At 39.2% G+C, this 23057-nt stretch overlaps 1 protein-coding gene across 3 annotated transcripts in view; it reads right to left on the reverse strand.

Annotated features, from left to right (window-relative positions):
• The window catches only part of THSD7B (thrombospondin type 1 domain containing 7B), an 855837-nt gene that overhangs the window by 373413 nt on the left and 459367 nt on the right, over nt 1–23057 (reverse strand). For all 3 annotated transcript variants that reach the window (XM_032353821.1, XM_032353819.1, XM_032353820.1), the window contains exons 8-10: nt 14579–14770; nt 12630–12864; nt 4981–5096 (exon numbers count right to left, since the gene is read on the reverse strand). In XM_032353821.1, coding sequence (XP_032209712.1) covers nt 4981–5096; nt 12630–12864; nt 14579–14770 — 543 coding nt within the window. The remainder of the gene's footprint in view (nt 1–4980; nt 5097–12629; nt 12865–14578; nt 14771–23057) is intronic.

The raw sequence follows: 23057 nt of genomic DNA on the forward strand, positions 1-23057 counted from the left end.
CCAAACGAACAATTATCGGTGATCTCCTACATTTGGTTAAAATGTATGTAATGGCATGTTGCACCATATAAAGCATTTAATGAGTATTTCTCATCCTTACCACTTACAGAGTCACTTGAGGAAACTTGTTGTAATTTGCAAATGTCCCTTCAGCATGAAGAGATTCTGACTAACAGGGGCTAGGGAGAGTCTTGGACATCCGTGCATTGAAAAACAAACAAACAAACAAACAAAAAACTGCACAGGACTGAGAACCTCTACAATACGAAAACAGGTGTCGTTATTAAGCAAATACCATTGGCTACTTCAGGCAGGCATTTGCTCCATAGGCTGAAGGAAGAAGAAAAGAAAACAGCAAGAAAAGTACCAAAGACTGGTTCTTGATCCTTTGGTGTATTTATGCCTGACACTTAAAAATCAGAGAGGCCACAACTGATCCACAGCTTGACAAATACCTGATTAGGGTAGAAAAGTGTGGGACTATCATTAAGCATTTAAAGAGAGACACATTTGAGGAGGAGAATGATGGCAGAAGCAGTGGCTGGCTACTAGCTAGAGATATTCATAGCTTGAGAATACTTTAAAGTCATAGGATTTAGTTCAGGAAGCCAGCCAGGGCCAAATAAAAGCTGACACAACTCATCCATTGCTAAGGCACAAATCGCTCCTAGGCTCAGGTCCCCGAAACCACTGTGGCTCTCTGAGAGGTTCCAAATGGATTTGGCTTGAGGTTCATATTAACCTAGTGATTCCCTGATCGTATGAAAAGCCTATTAAATCATAGTGTCTTGAAGTAAAACCCAAACTTAAATTAAAAGTGTATTCTAGGGGTACCTGGGTGGTTAAAGCCTCTGCCTTCAGCTCAGGTCATGATCTCAGGGTCCTGGGATAGAGCCCCACATCGGGCTCTCTGCTCAGCAGGGAGCCTTCTTCCTCCTCTCTCTCTGTCTGCCTTTCTGCCTACTTGTGATCTCTGTCTGTCAAATAAATAAATAAAATCTTTTTTTAAAAAAAGTGCATTCTAGAGATCTAAAGATGATTCCCTTATGCAGCCAAATTTGGGGACTGTGAACATAAACTTGGTGAACCAATCTGAAACCACAGCTGCAAAAAAAGAGTTCCTCATTCCTCATGAGCCAAGGTTGTCACCTGCTCTGGCCCATGTTTCTCCTGATTTTTCAGTGTGGGTTAAACCACTTTTCTTCACCCAACACTGTACCTTACCTGTGTCCTCACCTGCCGATTTGTTCCTAGGCTATGCTTCTCACTTTACAACTTCGACCGTGTCTTTGCCTTGCCCAAAAATTTCAAATGAACCCCATTCCATCTTGGAGCCTCATAACCAAAACATAGTTATTGTCTGGGAGCTTACAGAAAGGTACAATTCCAGGCCACACCTGGGTCTATTAAATTAGAATCTGTATTTACTAAGATCCCCAGGGGATTTATATGAGCATTTAAGTTTGAAAGGTATTATTCAAGAACACCATTCTCCAAAGTATGTATGTATATGTATGTATATATATATATATATACATATATATATGTATATATATATATATTTAAAGAATTTGTTTATTTATTTGACAGAGATTACAAGCAGGCAGAGAAGCAGGCAGAGAGAGAGGAGGAAGCAGGCTCCCTCTGAACAGAGAGCCCAATGCGGGGCTCGATCCCAGGACTCTGGGACCATGACCTGAGCCAAAGGCAGGGCTTTAACCCACTGAGCCACCCAGGCGCCCCTCCAAAGTATATTTTGAAGGACACTCTCAAGATCAGAGAGTATCCTGTCTAGATTCAAGGTCACACCATTATCTCTTTTTACAGGACATCGGTCCATTCAAAAAGTAGTTATCAAGTGACAACTATGTCCCATACTGTGTTGGGTTTAGAGGATCCAGCAGTGAAGATGACAGAAGTAGTCTCTGCATTCATGGACTTAGAGCAAGGGCAATATTGACATGGAAAGATAACTATGGGGATATCATAAAAGGGGATGTGCAGGATGCCCTTGGATGATCTAGTTAATGAGGTATATTGGGGACAGCCTAACACATCTGGGAGATCTGGAACATGAGTAAAGCATTCCTGGAGAAAGTCTGCTAATGCAGGTCCCTGTGAATGCACAGAGTCAAAACAGGAGGGGCATCTGAATATAGTGTCAACTTCAAACACAACAGGTGCAAAGGCCCACAGCAACTACAGAAACGCTTGCCCAGTGCTTACTCCATGCAAGGCAGGGCTCTAGGTGATTGTCATATACGTAGATGTGACTATTAACCCTGTTGATAAACAAGGAAAACTGAGGCACAGAAAGATGAAGTAATGTGTCCCCATCACAGAACAAACTTTGAAACTCATCCCTGCCCATCGGGCTCCAGCGTCGTGCTCTTAGCTGCCACACTCTATGACGGCTGAGCTGGGAAGAACATAATACATTCAAGAAGCTGCAAAACAGACCGTATGCCCAGAGTTCAAGCAGTGTTTGTTCACAGATTTTTGTTTGTTTGTTTTGCTTTTAAATCATCAGAAAGAGGGACGCCTGGGTGGCTCAGTTGGTTAAGCAGCTGCCTTCGGCTCAGGTCATGATCCCAGCATCCTGGGATCGAGTCCCACATCGGGCTCCTTGCTCCGCAGGGAGCCTGCTTCTCCCTCTGACTCTGCCTTCCACTCTGTCTGCCTGTGCTTGCTCTCGCTCACTCTCTCTCTGACAAATAAATAAATAAAATCTTTAAAAAAAAAAAAAAATCATCAGAAAGAGAGTGCATTACCATTGAGGAGCAGCTACTTACAACTCACATTTGGGGGGTCTTCCCAAAGTGACTGAATCAGAATTTCTAGCTACGGAGCTGAAAACCTGGATTTTAGTAATGCTTCTAGATAATTCGGAAACAATAAAGTCTGAGGACCACAGGTTTAGAGGTACCATTTCCTTCAGTATTCTCCTCCTCCTCATAGCCCCCTCTAATTAACCCACAGTTATTTAATAATATACTGGCCCCAAGGTATAAACTAAACATGAGGGTAAATAGGATTGAAGTGGAAAGTTGGAATAAATCTGAAAATTGAATCTTTGCTCCTCCAGGTCCCCTGGCTGCCAGGCTGTGAAAAGAATTACCTAGGCTTGAAAAATTGGAGGCAAAAAAAAAAAAAAAAGACCACAGAGGCTGAGAACCATTTTCATTACAATGCCAACTATTTAAATAACTAATTGAATCTCTGAAAATTGAAATAAAATTTAAAATTGCCGGAAGAGCAATTATTTCCCATGCTCTCTGATTCCTCCATCCTTAGCCAGTGCGGGAAGGCTCTCAGGCAACAGAGAATTTTCTTGAATGTAGAGTACATGCAAGAGCAGCAGCCGAAGTAATCTCTGGCCACTAGGGCGCAGTGGCTCAACAAAACTAATGTGCCTCCCCAGCATCAGGGGACCCTGACAGCTCCAACACCAATATCTGGGCTGCCAGGGGGATATTCTGTTAATTCAGTCTTTCTCATAATCACTTAACAGAGGAATTATGCTAATATCTCATGGGGAAGAAACTAAAAGAAATAGCCGAATCTCAATAAAACTCCTTCATCATAGCTTATTGTATTTTCCTGCATTTTCCCAATATTTATCTTTACTTATCTTTGAATGTCTTTTAAATGTATTCCCATTAAAATTCCAAAAGTCAGCCTCCTAGATGCTGCCTTTCAAATGGTTCATAGCTTTTCTGTCCTGCTCTGTCTAGAAGCGGCATGACCTTGCTCATTCAGCTCACTTACTTTATATCCCCACTCAAGAAAGTAAGTTTGGAAAAGTGTCTGGAAGGGACTGTTATTTTAATTTCTCAAAAAATCAGAAAAATATTCTACTATATTTTTCAAAGCTATTTCATATCCCAAATATTCATTTTAATGCTATCCATAAGGAAGCTCACTGGATACAACCATATTAATTCTGTGACAAAAGAACAGTACGAAGATGAAATGGCACAGGTTATGAAAACCTTAAACAGGTTCCCCAATATCACAATATAAGACACCGATGGGGACAATGTTCTGTAGCTGCCACTATCCCTTTACCGATCACTGAGAGGGTATTTGATGTGTCAGGGGCAGAACTATATCAATGTTGGTCATCTTTTCACATCACACCCATGACAGCGTGTAACACAAAAAATGTGGGGCATCCTGGATGCTCAGGGATGGAATTTCCCAAGGAAAGGTGTGAATGCTCTCAATCTCTGGGGAAGGTTCTCTCCCCTCAGAATGGCATGCAGTGCTTCCTTGCCCCTTCCTCCAGGAGGCTAGTACAGCCTTGTCCTGCCTGAGAGGACATGACTACCCAGAGGAGGCTAGGATGTGTGAGGGGGTACAATAAACATTTCTAAGAAACTCCTGAGTGTTTTTAGGATGTAGTTATTAAGTATCCCAGATCACTGCCCCCAAACACACCCAGTTGTATAAATTATCACCATTTATAATAAAGAAACACAAATCTTATATTGTCAATTCCTACACATATTCAACGCTTTTTACATATCTGCCCTTGTTCTTTCGTAGGCTTATATTTATCAGTGATGGAAGCACAATGCTTAAGGCCCTATAGGCTAATAAAGATGCCTCCAGTCAGACTCCCAGCACACAAGAGCCACAAAGAAACGGTGTCGGTGATGAGGCTTTATAAGGAACCACATGTGTACGGCTGTACAAAACACCGCAACAGGGTTCCCAGAGGAGGAGCACTGCTGCAAGGCTCTCCGGGGATGTTAGGGCATCTACTAACTGAATATGTTTTCCCTGCCAAGTCCTGATGGATCTGGAAATCCAAGACTTCATTTACAAGTTTTACCAACCGTGTTTGCTGTGTGTGCCAGGGGGACATGCAAATGGAAAAGAAGGATGCTCACATTCTATAGCCTCTCATTTATTTAGCAGTAGGGGAATACAATTCAGGCGGTAGGAAGAAAAGCACTAAAACCAGAATGCACCGACCTGGTTGGCAGGACCTCGGGCAGGGCGTCCACTCACTGAAAGCTGTCACAATACAGTCTTTTTTGCACGGGAGAAGGCAAGGACGCACTGTTTCGGGCCGAGTTGAATCTGGACATCTGTCAATGTGAAGACACAATATCAATGCCTCTTTGAAGAAGTAAGTGATTTAGCGGAGAACTGTAGAATTTCAGAACAGAAAATATGGAGGCCCTGATGTTCCTTCAACAGACAAGGAAGAGAGAGCCAGGAGGCTGCTTGCCCAAGGGCTCCCAGCCAGAAGCGAGTCGAAGGCAATGTCAGCTCTCTTGACCTAAAGACCAAAATACTTCCCACTCATCCAGGAAAAAAGCAATCCCTGAAACTTATGAAAGGAAATGCCTTCACAAGAAACTGTCATCATCAGCATCAATTCAAAATGGCTTTTTTTTTTTCAGAATGAACATATCTAATATATTTTTTGAAAAGCATTTTATTCAGGGTAATATATCAAATCAGTGATATTCTACAAAAGGAATCAGAAAATACAAGCCAATATATGAATATATGACCATACTGGGAAACAAAAATCATTGAAAACCACTTAAATGTACTCTACCTCTTTGATAATGGAACAGAATTTTAAAATATTTAAGCGATTGGCAGGTATCTCTTCAGAACATGTAGAGTGATGAGCAAAATATGACAGATGGCAAATGTCAAATATACTAACTAGCATTAACAAGAGAAACACTGCAGTTCCATTATTTTGCTAATAATAAATGCTCTCACTTGGGAGGAAAATCTACAGTCAATTGATTCATAATCACTTGGAAGAACTAAAGTCTCAGAAAATGGCAATCAAGACTTTGTTTGTTTTCTTGCCTGCTTACTTGTTTTATGAACACAGAGGGCTAAAAACTACATTATCTTCTAAGACTGTGATATGCCAAAAAGTAAAATAGGAAAGCACTCAGCAATGTATATTTGCATTTTAAATTCTGTTCCCCAGAAGTTCCTCATAAAGCACATAAATGCCATGTGGGTAAGACTTAACAGCATGAGCTCTGGTATTAAGTAGGCAGTGCTGAGTTAAGGGCTTTGGCTAGCTTCTTTCATTTATTCCTAATGACAACAGTGAGAGGTAGTATAACCTTCATTTTTACATGATAAACTGAGGCACTGGAATAATCATCAATGGACCCAAAGCCACATGGGGAGAGACCATTTGAGAAAACTTACGATAGGGAAAACAAAAACAAAACACCAGTGCAGCAAGTTCAGACAATCAACAGACCTTCTTGAAGGACAGAAGAGAAAATGGAGGAGATAAAGTTAGTAAGGCAATAATGAATTAAAAACAAACAAACAAACAAACAAAAAAAAAAAAACACAGAGAGCTGATGAAAGAATGACAGTTCAGGTGAAAAGTCCACCAACGGGATACAAAATGAGAAACATGTCAATGCAAAGGCTGTCCAGTTTTTTAACGTCAAGAAAAAGTAAGAGAATAGACGATAATGGATGTGGGAGAAGAGGAAGAAAGATTTGTCATCCAAGAATCTGGCTGACGTCAGACTTCATCAATTTAGAGAATGATCAAGATGAAAACATTTTCTTGGTTTTAAAACTTGAAAAACAATATATAAGCCAAACGTGGAAGACTGAACTTGACCGTGGAACAGAACGTACATGCTATCATTCGGGCCACCACCAGGTAAAGACACCATGGACAAAGCAGGGGGCATGGAAGGGGAGGGAGACAAGGAGCAGAGGCTTGGATGTGCTTATCTGACAAAGCCGGCGGGCCGAGTGATGATCTAAATATAAATGAAAACAGAAATAAAGTTCTAAAAAGATCAATCAAAAGTACTATTGCAACCTACTCACAGAACACCAACAATCTGAGATTTGAGACAGGACTTGGTGTAAATGGGCTAAAGTTCATTGCTTTCATGAGAGGGAATCAAAGAATGGGCATTTTAAATCGATAAGTGAGGAGATGTATGAATGATGTGTGGGAAATGTATCATCTAGAGTTAAGAGGTAAACATGAGAAAGGGAAGAGAACGAAAAATATACACTTGGGTTTGCTTGTACTGACCTAGAGATACAACGGATGGAGGTAAGACACTGTAAGTGGCTGCCAGTGGCCGGACAGGGAGCAGGGAGAGAGGGGTGGGAGCAGGGCTGTAAGCATCAGATCAGGCTTCTGTTATATATTATATTTCTCCTTGCATGTCATTATGACTTGTGAACCATGTGAAGGCTTACCAAGTCAAAACAGAGAGAGAGACAGAGACAGAGACAGAGGAGACAGACAGGAAACATAGAACAACTGTTAAAATGTAGTTGTGACTGTGTTTGAGATGTGGGATACTACACGGAGCAGGAGATGGGTGGGACCTGCTGCTGGTCGTCGTTAGTCTCTCTGATTTTACTTCTTCTAAGGACTATGTAACACTTGGATAAAAATGGAAAATGGAGACCCTCACAGAAACAGAATTGGTCAATAAATTATTATTGCCATTATTATTAATCATCCTTAGCATATGCAGAAATGCCGTCTATCAAAGAGATCAACTCAATAAACAAAACAAGAGGAAGAAGAGTGTCTTTGTGAGAATATAGTGTTACTTAAGCTACTCAGGTAAGGAAAATTTATGTCATACTTTACTAGAGATAGCAAAAGCCGCTAAAACCATTCCCAAGTCCTTTATTCACGCTCTGAGGTCTAGTAAAATTAAACTGAGCTGTTGTTTATTCTAACTCCTCTCCAACAGCGCCTGGTGTATGGCTAGAAATGAAAGTGTGACTTGAACAACACCAGCTTCCCTCATGCTCAGTGGGGCAGCAGGGGCCCCACGCCCAACCAACCACTTCGAATTCACTCATCCGTGGGCAACATAGCCTGGAAATATCTGTGGCGCTGGCTTCGGGCTTTCTGGAGAGGAAGGCTGATCTTGCAGGGATTTTGCTCACTTCAGTTAGGAGTAGGTGTTCATTTCTTTTAGGGAACTGACACTGCCTACATGATTTACCCCTGATTAGTAACACTCACAATAAACACTTGCTGTGCATAGTACCCACTCTTCCTAATACAGCCCCTTTCTCTCTGCATGTTCTTCCATTCAGTCCATAAGAGAGAAACAGTATCATCTCCTCAGTGGCAAAGATCAAGCTGAGGTTATTTTGCTTTTATAGAGGCCATGAGCTGGAACGTGATTTCTGGTCCGACAGGAGCCAAATATTCTCTTGTCAGTGAAAACGGTTTTTTAGTTCACTTCTTTTGCCAGTAAGGTTGACCTTTTCTGCAGGGGTTTAACTTCCTCTTGCTTTCCATTCACATGATGTCTACCCCTTCAAGAATCATCATATTTCTCATATTCATAAGTTTCTTCATAGTCTTCAAAAATACTCTCTTTGACCATTAGCAACATGTGTGCCCTCCACTTCCATACAGGAAAAACTGTAAGGTTTATTTTCTGTGTTGTTGTACGGACGTTGACCAAAAAAAGGCTTTTGATCACTTTCATGCTGTTTGTGTGTGTGCGTATATGTGTGTGTGTGTCTGTCTGTCTATGTGTGTCTGTGTGCCCTGTGTATGCATGCATGATACATAAACTAATTTTTAATTTGATGGTGGAACTCCATCTTATAGCATATCTTCAAAGTGCCATATTTTAGCTCAGTGTAAATATTTAATAATAGCAGGTGAATGATTGAATAGTATTCAATGTTCTTGGAGCTTGAAGATAAATAAATCCTTGGAGATATTAGGCTAATTCATCCGGCCATTTCCAAAACAAAATTAAAGCCTTAAAACCTAGGGAAACATATGGATTCACTTTTTTAGTTAGTAAACAAAGCATGGCACCTTAGCTTTTGTCCTAATTTATACTTCCTAATTTCACATAATGCTCAGACTCCAGATTGGCAGTGCTCTCAATAAAAGGATCAGTGTGTTTCATTTCAGCACATATATTTCCTCGGACCAGCACTGGAATGCTCTATAACTCTTATCTCGTTGTCACCCCATAGCCTTCGGCTCCTTATAAGCACTGTGCTAAAATGCATCAAACTGAGGTATTTTTTAGTTACGCCTCCATAATCAAGATGCAGAGACAATGCTCCATTTCTTTAATCAGTCCTCCTACCCAGGAACCATTGCACGTCTCAGTCAGCTATTGGGGCAAACCTGCCAACTCTGTCAACATTAAATGTTTAAATGGAACTCTGTATTATTCTATCTTACACAATGCCAGGTGTTTTCACATTAAAGGCAGAAAGTGCCTTATCAGGACTTTCGGAAGGCTCCAAATTGTGTGCTTTTAATCTTTTTTAATATTATTTTTTGTACAATGCAACTGAAAAAAAAAAAAACAATGAATAGTGAAACAAAACCAAACAAAACCCCAGAACTATCCCAATGAGCTCTCACTTCTGTTCCACTTCTGCCCTGGCTAGTTTTCATTTTCTGATATGATCAGTTCTATTACTCATACAATGGTAACAGTCTCACCTATACAACTGAATAGAAACCAAACGCCAAACCAGGGAAGCGAGAACTTGCTAGGAACTCTGCCTCCCAGTACAGTGGGCTTGGAGATAAAACACATTATATGAGCCCATCCGTTCCGTGGAGAGTTGCTTCCTTCTCCCCTGAAGGCCCCTCCTGCTTTACGATGTTTCCTTCTCCTTTGCTACTCCTATTCCCATACCCCCACCCCAAGGATTTCACAAATGGCAGGGAATCTCTTCCCACTGCAACAGCTTTCACATAAAAAAGAACAAAAATAGGTATTTTTCCAAAGGACAGAGTAAAATATATTTTCTACTGATGATAGTTTCACTATCTCACTATGTGCTTCACTGGACACTAGTTATTAATTTCTTAGCTCAATTAATGTCCTTAACCTAAAAATTTCTCATAAATTTTACTCAAGTCAATTCAGGTTCCTCATATTTAGCAGGGTTGTTTGGAGACATACAATAAGAATTCAACCTAAGTTGTTAAGTCTCCAGCTTCATTAACAGTGTAAAAAGTAATCAGCAATGCCTGTGTGTGTGTGTGTGTGTGTGTGTGTGTGTGTGTGTTAGGGAAAATATCTGTACAGTTCATTTTTTTTGTGATGGTAAGCTGAGCAGAACTAGAGGTTATTCACAATAATGACATGTATGTGCTCAGACTTTTACAAAAAAAAAAAAACAAAAACAACTGTCATTTGAAGTAATTATAAAAATAGAAAAGGGGCTTCCAGATCATATAATCCAAATTCTTATGTCCAAATAGTCCTTTAAATGTGACAATTTATTTGGTGTTGCTCTTAATTCTAATGTCCCTTTGCTAAGGAATAAACAAACCATATTCATATCAAGTGGATTTTTCCTGTTCTGGTTTAGAGCTATAAAGTTTGTGTCAGGGAGAAGATAAGACATCAGGCATGCCAAATTTTCTTATCACGATAAGGAATAATAGTTTGCTGCATTTTATATGTAGAGTTTACTACCATACCTAAGCCATATTTAATTTTATTTGTATATTCAAGCTGATATTTCATGCATCCTTTTTAAGCAGCTGAAAATTTACATCATAAAAATGAACATTATCAAGGCTGCAACCCAGACCAAGATAAAAGAAATTCTCATGTCTGCATAATATCTTTATAAGCCTTTTAGGATTTTACCATAACCCCATGATTTAGATTTTCACCTGAGCCACATGATATGTAAAATATTTTTGTCCATGTTTGGCTATAACTCTCACTGATTCGATCAGTCCATGCATACCAGGAAAGTTGCAAAACAAAGCTGACATAATTTGATATTCCAAAGAACAGAACAAGCAATGTAGAGTCAGATCTAAAGCAGAAACAATATTTATGAATTAAATAGAGTAGAAGGTCATACATTTGATCTAGTCATTACTCTCTACGGCAGTCCCCTTTGCCAAAATGTAGGATGGTAGATCACATAATTTTTCTTGAACAAAGGATAGACCTCAGCTTTTCTCAATCTTCTGCAATTCATACCCAATCCTTGTTAAACTCCGTAACTTTCCTACATATCAATCTTGTTTGGTCCTGGATTCCAGCCATTTATACACTAACTATATGTCAGACATTGTGTTAGTGTGTGGGGCTGCAGCAATTAAGAACATCCAACTCCAGCCCTCTAGAAGCCACCCTTGGAGAGAGAGAGAGAGAGAGAGAGAGAGAGAGAGAGAGGGGAGGTCTTCTGGACTATGTTTCACTGCAAGTCATATCATCTCCACTTGCATGAGCACAGCCATCGGCTCAGAGGTTGCTCCAACCCCAGCAGGACCTGGCCAGTCAGCACTAATTCTGCCATCAGTGGTTCACTTCCCTCCACCGAGCTCCTACGACTTTCCTCACACAACTATTGTGGTTTCCATGCCAGTTGGGATAAGCCCCACAGGCTAGTATCAAGGTGCCCCCAGGTGAAATTAATCAGGTGTTTTGAGTTGCCTAGGACAGCAATGCAAACTGGATAGAATTAGAGGAAGAGCAAATGTGTCTGCCCACGTTGCCAGGAAGGGTAGGGTTATCTTCAAAAGGATGGGTCAGGGCTTGATGCTGCCAGAAAATGTTCTCCTTCAGTTTCTGCTTCTTTCTGAGCATCATTTCCACTCCCCTTGCCTGCTTTTTCTTCCAGGACCATGCCTATGGCAACTGTCAATTCATATACTTAGAGTCTCATGACCAGAATGAAAAGAAGGTCTCATTTTCCCAATTCAGAAATTCCCAGAGAAAAGCTCTAAGTGGCCTTGTTTCTGACACTAGACAAAAGATGGAGCATGCCCATCCTGGGGGTATATCACTTCTGTGATGGGGGTGGGGTCTTCCACCACAAGGAAGAGCCTAGTTGAAACAAGCCATTAGGAAATCTCCATGGACAGGATGGTTACCCAGTCACTGTACACTTCATAGGTCCTTTATAGTTTCTTTTCCACAAGGCTTCCCACATGGACTGAGGAAAAGTCACACCTCCTCATTTGGTCTAGCAATAAAACTCCTACAGCTGAGTTCTCTGCCTAATTACTCTATTCCTCTATCACTTGCAATTGTCCCTGACCCTTTTTGATATCTATATCCTAGTTCCCACATCCAAATTATTCTACTACTTTTGTTTTGTTTTGTTCTTTAAATGTCTATCTTCAGGTGCAGAATCTAACATGTATGGGATCACAACCTACTTACAGGCATGAATTAGTCTATTCAAATGGCTATATGGATTTATTGCCCACTGTGTAAGAGATCAACGGAACCCATCAGAGAGTGTTAACACAACCCTATCCTTTCAAAGTGGAGAACTTAGCCTCACATTGACCTAGTCTTTACATGATTGAAAAAAACACCAAAAGTACTGAGACGGGATCAAGAAAATGTTGGATTACTCAGACAGATTGATTATTTGTGGGCCACACTTACTTTCCACTGGCTAATGCATGTATTATAACCTTACTAATGATCCATATTATAACTCTACCTTTGTTTTTGAGAGATATATTCTAGTCTTTAAGAGTCAAACGAAACAAAATTCTTTTCCTCCAGCACAGACTGAAGCATATTTGTTGCTTGATAAATGTTTTTGACTAAAAATACTCATCTATGCAATGATTATATGCTCTTTCAATAAATTATTGGTGATACCTTTTGGCCATCACTTGTCCCACGTGATTCTTGACACAAAAGACCCTCCGTGTCTGAATGCCCACACCACATGTAGCTTCTCCAGTCCAGCCAATGGTTGCATTAAGAGCAGTTACCAATGTGTCTTCAGAACAGGGGCCCCAAGGTAATGTTTCCCAGTAGAGTTGCATACAGGAATGGTCATTGCATGAACGATATTCTTGGAGGGCCTGATTAGGGGGACATGGTTTTCCACCTGTGAAAATCAAAATCCAAAAGAATACATAGTTGTTGCTGTTGTTATTACCAGGTTGCTATTGTTATGTAGTTCTTATTTTTGTTGTTTTTGCTGTTTTAATGGTCCATAAAGATGGTATTTTTGACACAGGATTCCAAAGGCTTGGTCTCTGTAACCCTTCTGCCCACTCTAGGGCCATGGCCCTTTTGTTCTGAGTACAATCAGAGGGCAATATTTTTCACTTCTCCCTCCTAATAGGCAGCAGTATACATGGATTAGACCAAAAACAACAACAAGAACAACAACAAAAAAAGACAGATTCTATTTCCCACCTTTGCATTATGTATCTCTGAGATAAACTCCAAAGAAATCTGCTTTTATTTTAGTAACATGATGACTACATAAATTAGTCAATTAGATACAGTAGCCATGACCTTGAAGTGATATCAGGTCAAATACACACACTTACACACACATTATCTGTACTTGGCCTCTTTTTCCTAAGAGAGCATTATTTTTCTCAGAGAATCATTTCAAAACACCCACTTTCCATCAAGCAATGCATTTTACTGCAATTTGAGAAATCCAGAAGTGTCTCTTAAAGTTTGGCAGAAGAGAGCCCATCCTTACACTCTGAAATAATACCTGACAATGTGTTATCCACTGGCAGAGAGACCAGACAGATGTGCATCCTTACACTCCTGGGTGAGTCAGAAAATCAAAATTCATTACTGTCTTTTCTTTCACATTTTTATATCCATGTAAAAACTGGCATTTATCTAAACTATTGATTTTTTTCCTACTCTTCCACCCTATGATGTTTTATTCAGTGGGCCAAATGCTCAAAAAGATTTGTGACCTTGGTTTTGTTATTCTTGTTATTTTTTTCCCATTAAATACTACTGACTTTTTTCTCCTCCCAGAAATATAAAAGACAAGAGCGGGAAGCAACTGCACTTTAAGAATATGAAAATCCTCATTCATCTTGACCCTGGCCCCATTTTTCAGGATCACAGAACAGAATCTTGTTTCAAAAGGAGCTCCTCACAGCTAGTGGCCACACTATCCTGCTGTTCTAACTGAGCTATAGGCAGACAAAACCAAGGGAGAGCCTGAAAGAAAGGACACATGCGTCAGGGGACAGGGACCATTGCTATACATGATAGAAACAGCTGCTCCTCCAATTTGTTCTGATGTCACCCGTTTACATTTCCATAGCACATTTTAGCTTCTTCAAAGCCATTTTCAGAGCCTTCATCTTCTTCCCTCTCACAACACACCAGCATGACAGAACAGGAAATCAGGCCGACGTTAGTAGCAGTTCCTGGTCAAGAAGCCATATCTCTTGATTCCTCATTTGCAGCCCTTTTTACCAGGCATATTCCAATTATATTCCCAAATGTATGAGCCATCTGAAGCTGGATGTGTGTCAGTCAAACCTTGTTTTTTTATCCCCAAGAAGGTGTAATGAAAAATAACATCCATCTGACTGCCATGGCCAATACATAAGTTTGGGCTAAGATAGTTCATGTAAATACAGTACTCAGTCTAGAGTAACTAGAGGATTAAAGAGAAAAGGCATGCATGGAAATGAGACTAAATTTTGATTAAGGCAATAGAGCTATCACCTGTATGTGGCTACCTCCACAATACGACTTTCTCAGTTGCCTACTAGAAAAAAAATAAGAACTGGGCAATTGACTCCACTGTTGAACCCTTTACTATTACTCACCTTCTCCCGCCAATGCCAGGATAGTCCTTGACCTGGTCTGTTTCCCATCTGAGTTTTTATTTGAACAAGACTGGGAACAAGATGACCACTCTGTCCACTCACTCAGCACACAATCCATTCGGCAGGGAATTTCACAAGCCATCCTTTCAGGAGGCGGAGATGCTGGGCAGAGACTCCCTGATACATCTTCTCCTGTAATCAACCAGGTTGAGACAGATGCTGATTAATGCACAGGTAAGGACAGTTAAGGAACATTTAGGTATGTTGCTTCCTCTGTTACTTCATTGTAGCCGAGAGGACTTCACCTGGGTCTAAACCACTGAAGTGTGAAAAATGATGGATTCTTCAGCAATTCATAATATTTACGTTGAGGAAAACTGCCAGGAGATCATTTGGCATTTAGAAAGGTAGATGCCACAGCAAAACTCTCATTTGTCATCCTTCACAAGGACAAAATGGGTTTCTTCCAGGAACAATTTAGCCATGGATGACTACGGATGGACATGATTGACCTTCTATTGACAACCGTGTGTAATAAGTATATGTGTTTTTGCAAAACAGGCGCCAGAGTAGTCTGTTGGTATGCAAACGTCAATTTATGTTGAACATTCTATCCTATGCATAAAGAATTACATCATTCTAATTATCCATAGAATGTTTTTTATCTCCAAAACTGTAACTTTAGGCAAAGTTATCATATGATGGTTCTTTTGTTCTGTTTGGACCTCATGGTAAATAATACCAAACCAAAGTGGAAAGGGACATGTGGTTAAAATTATATAATGTTGACACAAAGGTTGAAAGCTCAACTGAAATTCTCCATAATATATTTATTATTCCTCCTCTGAATGATCTGATAAATTACTCAAATAAAAACACACACACATATATATATTAAATAATGGGGGGTAGTTTTGTTTGTTTGTTCACAATGAACAGATGTTAAGACTAAAGGAATCATATCTAAGTTACTTTTCTATATCTCAAATAACTATAATAATTTCAAAAATTCTCTTTTAGGTTATTTACTCCCTATTCTTATAATCCTAGTGTTACTCTTCATAAATAATAGTTCAACTCTTAGTATTTGCCCTGTTCACTCTCACCTCATAAAAACAGAAGACATGAAGAATAATGATGTCATTTATAGTTTGAAGTAACAACACAGAGGATGGAATGGCATCTACAGGAAAGAGGCAATTTTATCTCTGTGACTTTACACCCATGGAATTCTCCTGTCATAATCTGCTTAATGCAAAATAATAACTAATGTTTATGGGGCATCTACTTTATGCCAGGCACTATCCTTGTAAGAAGCTCTTGGAGGCAGGTATAACCCATTTTGTTTTATAGATGAGGAATCAGTGGTTCTGGAAGGAAAACTTGCTCAGGGTCACACAGGCCTGAGTTGGGAATCAAATTAAAACTTTCTGAATCCAAAACTTCTGCTTTTCCCATTAACTACATTGTGTCTAATTCCAAGGAGATGGATATTCCTTTGCTGAGGAAGTAAATAAAACCAGCCGACAGTGAGCAAGAATGCCTGGAGGAGAAGACAGTACACTGTTAATATCTGCATTCATATTTGTAAATGAGGCCAGGCTCATTGCCCCTGAGGTACAAATAAAACTTTTCAAGCATATTATGAGAAGTAATAGAGATTCTAGCAGATAATCGAGCTGAAAGACCAGTCCCAACCATTCTCTTTTCAGTCTTAATCTATTTTCAGGTTGAGTCCACACTGTATTTTATACATATATACACATGCACACAGATAGTCTTCCTCTGCCACACACACACACACACACACACACACACACACACCCTAACACGGCTGAGGAATGGTGCTTTCCCAAGTACAGAAGCAAGGAGACCAAACAAATGCCCAACCTGCATCTAATCAAAAGTCAATTTTCACACTTGTGAATATTATTAATATAATTTTTATACCAAGCGTTTTTTTTTAAGATTTTACTTATTTGAAAGAGAGAGAGAGAGAGATCACAAGTAGGCAGAGAATCAGGCAGAGAGAGGGGGGAAGCAGGCTCCCTGCTGAGCAGACAGCCCGATGCAGGGCTCAATCCCAGGACCCTGAGATCATGACCTGAGCCGAAGGCAGAGGCTCAACCCACTGAGCCACCAGGTGCCCCTACAAAGTGCTTTAAAGCAGTGTCTGGCAAAGCATTTTTTTTTGATGAATAATAGGCATTAGTAGGGCTCGTACAAAAAACTGAGAGAAAAATGTGAATACTGAGTTAAAACAGTAAACTTGGTCTCACTACTGAAGAACTACTCAGAGTGTTGAAAATGCCAACATACAGTGTAAATTTCCTAGGGTGGTAAAGGTGGGTAGTGTTTTTGGCCTTATTGGACCAATCACCATCCTTTTTTGAGAATAGTATCTCCTCGAAGTGGTATTTTTATAAATATGTTTTCAGAAAACCCAGCCTTCAAGAATTACACAAATATCAAATACTATTTGATGAATAGGTACTATGTCCAAGGCATATGATGAGGTAAAAATTGACAAAGATACTATTATTTACCCCCCGTGAGTTCACGATTCATAACAGAGATGAGCTATAAACATATACAGAGAAAACTTAGTCCAAAGTAAATGCCAAATTCCAAAGATGTGTTTCCAACAGAAAATACTATAGTAGCTCAGGGAAGAGAAGGTCCTCTGGGGTCTAACATGATAGCAGAAGGCTTTCAACAAGGAAAAACAGAATGGTAGAAACTTGGTGGAAATGAAAGAGGCTACTTCAGGCCATGAACGTACCAACAAAAGTAGGGTGGTAGGAAAATACAATGTATTCAGAAGACAATAGGGAAGCTGCCAGAAGAGAAGAGGAAATCCACTTTGAAAGAGTGATTTGACATTAAATTCTGAATGACTTAGACAGACACACAACTTCTGTCATATTTCTTCCTTCTTTAAATTCCCAGTTGCTCAGTTTTGCCATGACCTAAATTTAACACCCGCCGTAATCATCATTCAGCACCCTCAGTATTCATGTCAGGGGCTCAAATGCTTTTTAAAACCTAAGCTTTCATATCAACTGATATACCTATTTCCTCAGTGCAGTTAAATGTCAATAATCCCACCAACATTTTGATAGCTTGTCTATACAGGCTAATTCATACATGGGAGCAAACAGATGAGATTTTCTTTAGGAAAACCAAACCACTAGTCATAAGAAGGTCCTTAATTTGTGAGTGAGCTGCACAACGGGATCCTAGTTACAAAGTGTCCTAGCAGTATACAGTTAAGTGTTTACAGGTGAATCCTAAAAACAAAATAAAAATAAAAATAAAAATAAATGGAATCCTAGCATGACTTATCCTCTTGAGTATGTCACCTTACTTTCTGGAACCTCAGTTATTTCATCTGTAATAAAGAAATAAAAACACTTTTCAGAGATATTCTAAGGATTATAAATCATTTGTGCAACATACATAACAAGGCTTCTAGCATATGGGACAGCTCTCAATATATACAAAGCTTTAAAAAAAACTGTTGTTTGCAAAGATGTAAGCCACAAAAACCTAATGGTCTTCTTTATCTGAAAAATCTAGAGATTTATGTCACTGCCATGGGAAGCACTTGCTTTGCCGCTCATATATGTGTACAAATAACCACCAACAGCTTCACAGTCTGGTTCAAATAAACTATAAAAACTATTTATAATTATCCAGATCATTCTATTTATATGGCTGGTGAATCTAAACCATTTAAGAGCCAAAAATAAAGCACTTGAGCCTGAATAACCTCATCTGCCCATCCACATCAGTATAATTACCTTCCCATTGTATAGAGAGAATCCATCTCAAAAGAAGAGCCTTTATACTTTCCTGTTTTCATTTTCTCGGATGGATCAATGAGACCAACTGAAATCTCAGGCAAGCATGGAAAATAAAGTGGCACATGGGACAGAAACTTAGCCATTAATAGTGATTTCCACAAGCTCTGATAATCTAATGTCATAATAAAATAGAATATATTTAAGAGGGAAATTGAATTCATCTTTCAAGAAGACTGTGAAATTGCTTCCAACCCTCATCAGCCTCCCTAGGATCAATAATGACAAACTCCGCATTCTCTCCTCATGGAGCAGATGTATTTAAACCGATTGTGACTCTGAGAATATGGGATGTGATGCTGCTTCAACGTGGCCACTCTATTTTTTTTTTTTTAATAATTTAACATGGTGAAATTCACATTATGTACAATTAACCACTTTAGAGTAAACACTTCAGTAACATTTAGTAAAGCACAATGTTGTGCTACCACTACCTCTATCTGGTTTCAAAACATTTTCATCACTCCAAAATAAAACTGTTTACCCATTAAGCATTTTCTCTCCATTACCCCCTCTTCTCATACTCTGGCAGGCACCAAGTTATGTTCTGTAATAAATCTACAGATTTATTTCTTTTGAGCACTCCATATTAATGGAATTATACAATTACTGACCTTTTGTGTCTGGCTTTATTCACTTACCCTAGTATTTGCAGGCTCATCCATGTTGTACCATATACACTATTTTATTCCATTTTATGATGGAATAATATTCCATCGTATGTATATGCCACAATTCCCTTATCCATTCATCTGTTGATGGACATCTTTTGGCTATTGTGAATAGTGCTATTATGAACATGCTTATATATGTACTTGTTTGCTTGCCTATTTTCAATTATTTTCAGTATATGCCCAGGAGTAAAATTTCACGGTCATATTGATCGCTCAGTTTTGTTTGTGTTTCTGACGACTGTGGCATAGATGGCCAGATGACTAGGTCTTGGCCATAGTTCACACTATTGTCCTCTGTCTTCCCATTTCTAGCTAAAAGCAAAAGTACTTAGATGAAGGAAAGATTCCTGAGCGTATGAATATGCTCACAATTCCCTAAAAATGTTCTTTTTTCCAGTTCAAATACTACTTACAATATAAAGAGCTCATGCAAACTCAACGGCTACTGGTCAAGCAACCATCTAAATTCAATGCTAATAAGGTATCATAATTTGGGTTTTTGCAGCAAACTAGTATTCAAACTATACCTATGCTATATACTACATCCTATAACATTCTTTGTTTTGCGATCAGTAAGGAATTAGAATTTAATATTGTGAAGTACCATCTATCTTTTACATTTTTTAAGATCTATCCATTTCTTTTAGAGAGAGAAAGCGAGGGAAGAGAGAGAGAGAGAGCGAGAGCATGAGTGGGGGTTGGGGCAGAATGAGAGGGAGTGAGAGAATCTCAAGCAGACTCCCTGCTAAATGCAGAGCCCAACAAGAGGCCTGACCTCATGACTCTGAGATCCTGACCTGAGCTGAAATCAAGCTGGACACTCAACTGACTGAGTCGCCCAGGCGCCCCTATCTTTTATAATAACAGAACAAACAACTATAATTCTTAGTTTTCTCACCTATATTATGTGTACAAGAAGAGAAAGGATTTTAAACAAAATGGAGGAAGGAAAGAGAAACTCAGCTATTCACAAATCTACAGTACAATGTGGAAAGTGGACCAACATTTGTCATTATACAAACTTCAAACTACCTTGCTCTTCCCCAGATAATGTACTCTGGGTACTTTATTGATATTTTCTCTTGATATTATTATACTACCTATGGAAAATAATGAAACAGTTATTAAAAATACTCTACATGTCATAAAATTTTATGTCCTATTTAAATCTCAGAAAAGAATGCCAATAAATGTTGATTAAATGCTTGCCGACAGCTGAATAAGATATCAACAGATAATACATGGCAAATTTACTGGAATTGATATGCACTTAATTTCATTTTTAAATTTAAACATTACTTTCTTAAAGGTAAGCAGCCCCTGGCCACTTCTGGAACGAGACCTTAATCAGCTAAGGAAATGTTCCTATTTCAAAACAATAAAAGATAAACTAAAAGCTAAGGGCTAAGCAAAATCTATGGGCACCAATGCAATCCCCACAATACAATGACTTTCTGCTTCCTCCTTTCACAATCTGAAACGTATTTGTCTACCTAGTTGACACATAAAGGAAGATGAAGAACCCCACTGTTAGGTATTATTAGGGTCCTAATAATAAAAACAACAGCAACTGCCATAAAATAACATCAGCATCTGATATTTGAGAAGGCACAGAGCATATTATACTCTGTGCCAACCACATTAATGTAGGGGTCTACTGAATATTCAGAGTAACATCATTAGTTAGGTACCACCATTATACCTGAGACCCAGGAAGGTTTTAAAAAAACAAAACAAAACAAAACCCTGTCCAAAGTCATATAGCTAGTAAGCATCTGAACTGGAACTAGACATTACGAAGTGTATTCTTATCTACGATGCTGACTGCATCCTGGTGCCAATCTCACATGTGCACTCCTCATCACATTCCCTCTGGCTGATGCCAAAACATAAAGAAGGGATAGTACACAATCCAGTGTCCATCAACCCATAAATGTAGTATTAGAAAGAATAAGCCCAAAGGGGTGGGCAACTTGATCATCTGGGAATTGCATCATAGGTGGGGCAGAATACAGCAATTCTTTTGCAAAAATGGAAGCCATAAGCAGATTAAAACAAAACAAAACAAACAAACAAAAAAGCTCAGAATGGAAGAATGGTAGAATAAGAATGCAAGACCAAATAGGAAGAGGAAAATAGGGACACACAGCAATAACAGTATAATATATGTTGGATAAATAAATAACATAGACACAAGCTAAAACAAGACATATAATAATGATGTAAGGATACTCACAAAGTTAAAAAGAAAAATAAAACTCTAATAGCTGATAAAAGAGGAAAAAAGAGAACGTAAGAGCAAAGGCTAAGATGAATGGGTGCACTCAAAAGAACTGGTAAGAAATAGTACAGCTAAAAATAAGAAGACAATACTTCTGACGTAAATATGTTTAAGGAAGCCAGAAGTTAACTACATGGCAGGTGAGCTGCTTGTCCAGGAGCCTAACAGAGAAGCCATATGAGGTTCCCCAGCATATAATAACATCATCAGAGCAGCTAACACTTTGATTGCTTCAAATGTGCCCAGCACAATCTCATATTTTACAGGTCATTATTAACTCATGTAATCCTCAAAGCATTAATAACAGTAAACTCATGCACTGGATGTAATTTATGTCAGTTATTACTCTATGTGATTTTAACATATCAGCTCATTTAAATGTCACAACAATACTATGAGGTAAGATCTATCATTATGCTCATCATACACAAAACAATGTTGACCTGGGGCACCTGGGTGGCTCAGTGGGTTAAGCCGCTGCCTTCGGCTCAGGTCGTGATCTCAGGGTTCTGGGATCGAGTCCTGCATCGGGCTCTCTGCTCAGCAGGGAGTCTGCTTCCTCCTCTCTCTGACTGCCTCTCTGTCTACTTGTGATCTCTGTCTGTCAAATAAATAAATAAATAAATAAATAAATAAATAAATAAATCTTAAAAAAAAAAAAAATGTTGACCTGACCAAGGACAAAAACACAAGTAAAACAGTAGAGCTTGAATTTGGACCAGGACAACCTAGTTCCAAAGCCTATTTCTTAAACATGATGCTTTGTTGACACTCATTATCTTCTACCCACTGTCTGGACAAATTATGTATGTTGCTACACAGGGCCTGATCCAGTGGAGTCAGTCAAGCGTAGAGGATTACAGTAACTTAGGTCATAAGTACCGTGCTGTTACTCAGGGTGAGAGAAAATGCAAAAGACAGAAACACTAGAAGCAAACTAAAATTGCTCAAATAAAAGACAAACAAACTAAAATCTAACAACATATCTTAGCACTGAAATGTCATATTTCCTTGGGCTTACTCACAAGTTCCAGGAGAAAGTAACCACTATTTCATGTGTGTCTCTGAAAGGTTTGGAAATTACTCATTACATCTTAGGTAAGGGGAAAAATTACTATCTAGCACTGTTTTTGACATCTACCAAAATTGGACCCTGGAAAATAACTTTTTTTTTCTTCTAAAAATGACATCAATTTGTTCACAAGCCCCAATTTCTGGTTGGAAGTCGAAGCTCAGACAGGAGCTTGGAAGCTATGGGGAAACATAAATATATCTATTTAAAATTCCTACTGAGGGCGCCTGGGAGGCTCAGTGGGTTAAGCCGCTGCCTTCGGCTCAGGTCATGATCTCAGGGTCCTGGGATCGAGGCCCGCATCGGACTCTCTGCTCAGCAGGGAGCCTGCTTCCCTCTCTCTCTCTCTGCCTACCTCTCCATCTACTTGTGATTTCTCTCTGTCAAATAAATAAATAAAATCTTTAAAAAAATAAATAAATAAAATAAAATAAAATTCCTACTGAAATATTCCCATTGACCTTGTCTTGTCTATCAGTACATAGCTTCTGATTTTCTAGCCCACATACTTCATACTCACCTAGACCTGACTCTAACCTGTTTCCAGCTTTCTGGGGAAGTCAATACTTCCACATCCCACACTGGGGCA

The sequence above is a fragment of the Mustela erminea genome, chromosome 8 (genome assembly GCF_009829155.1).
Source record: "Mustela erminea isolate mMusErm1 chromosome 8, mMusErm1.Pri, whole genome shotgun sequence".
In the NCBI taxonomy this organism is placed as follows: domain Eukaryota; kingdom Metazoa; phylum Chordata; class Mammalia; order Carnivora; family Mustelidae; genus Mustela; species Mustela erminea.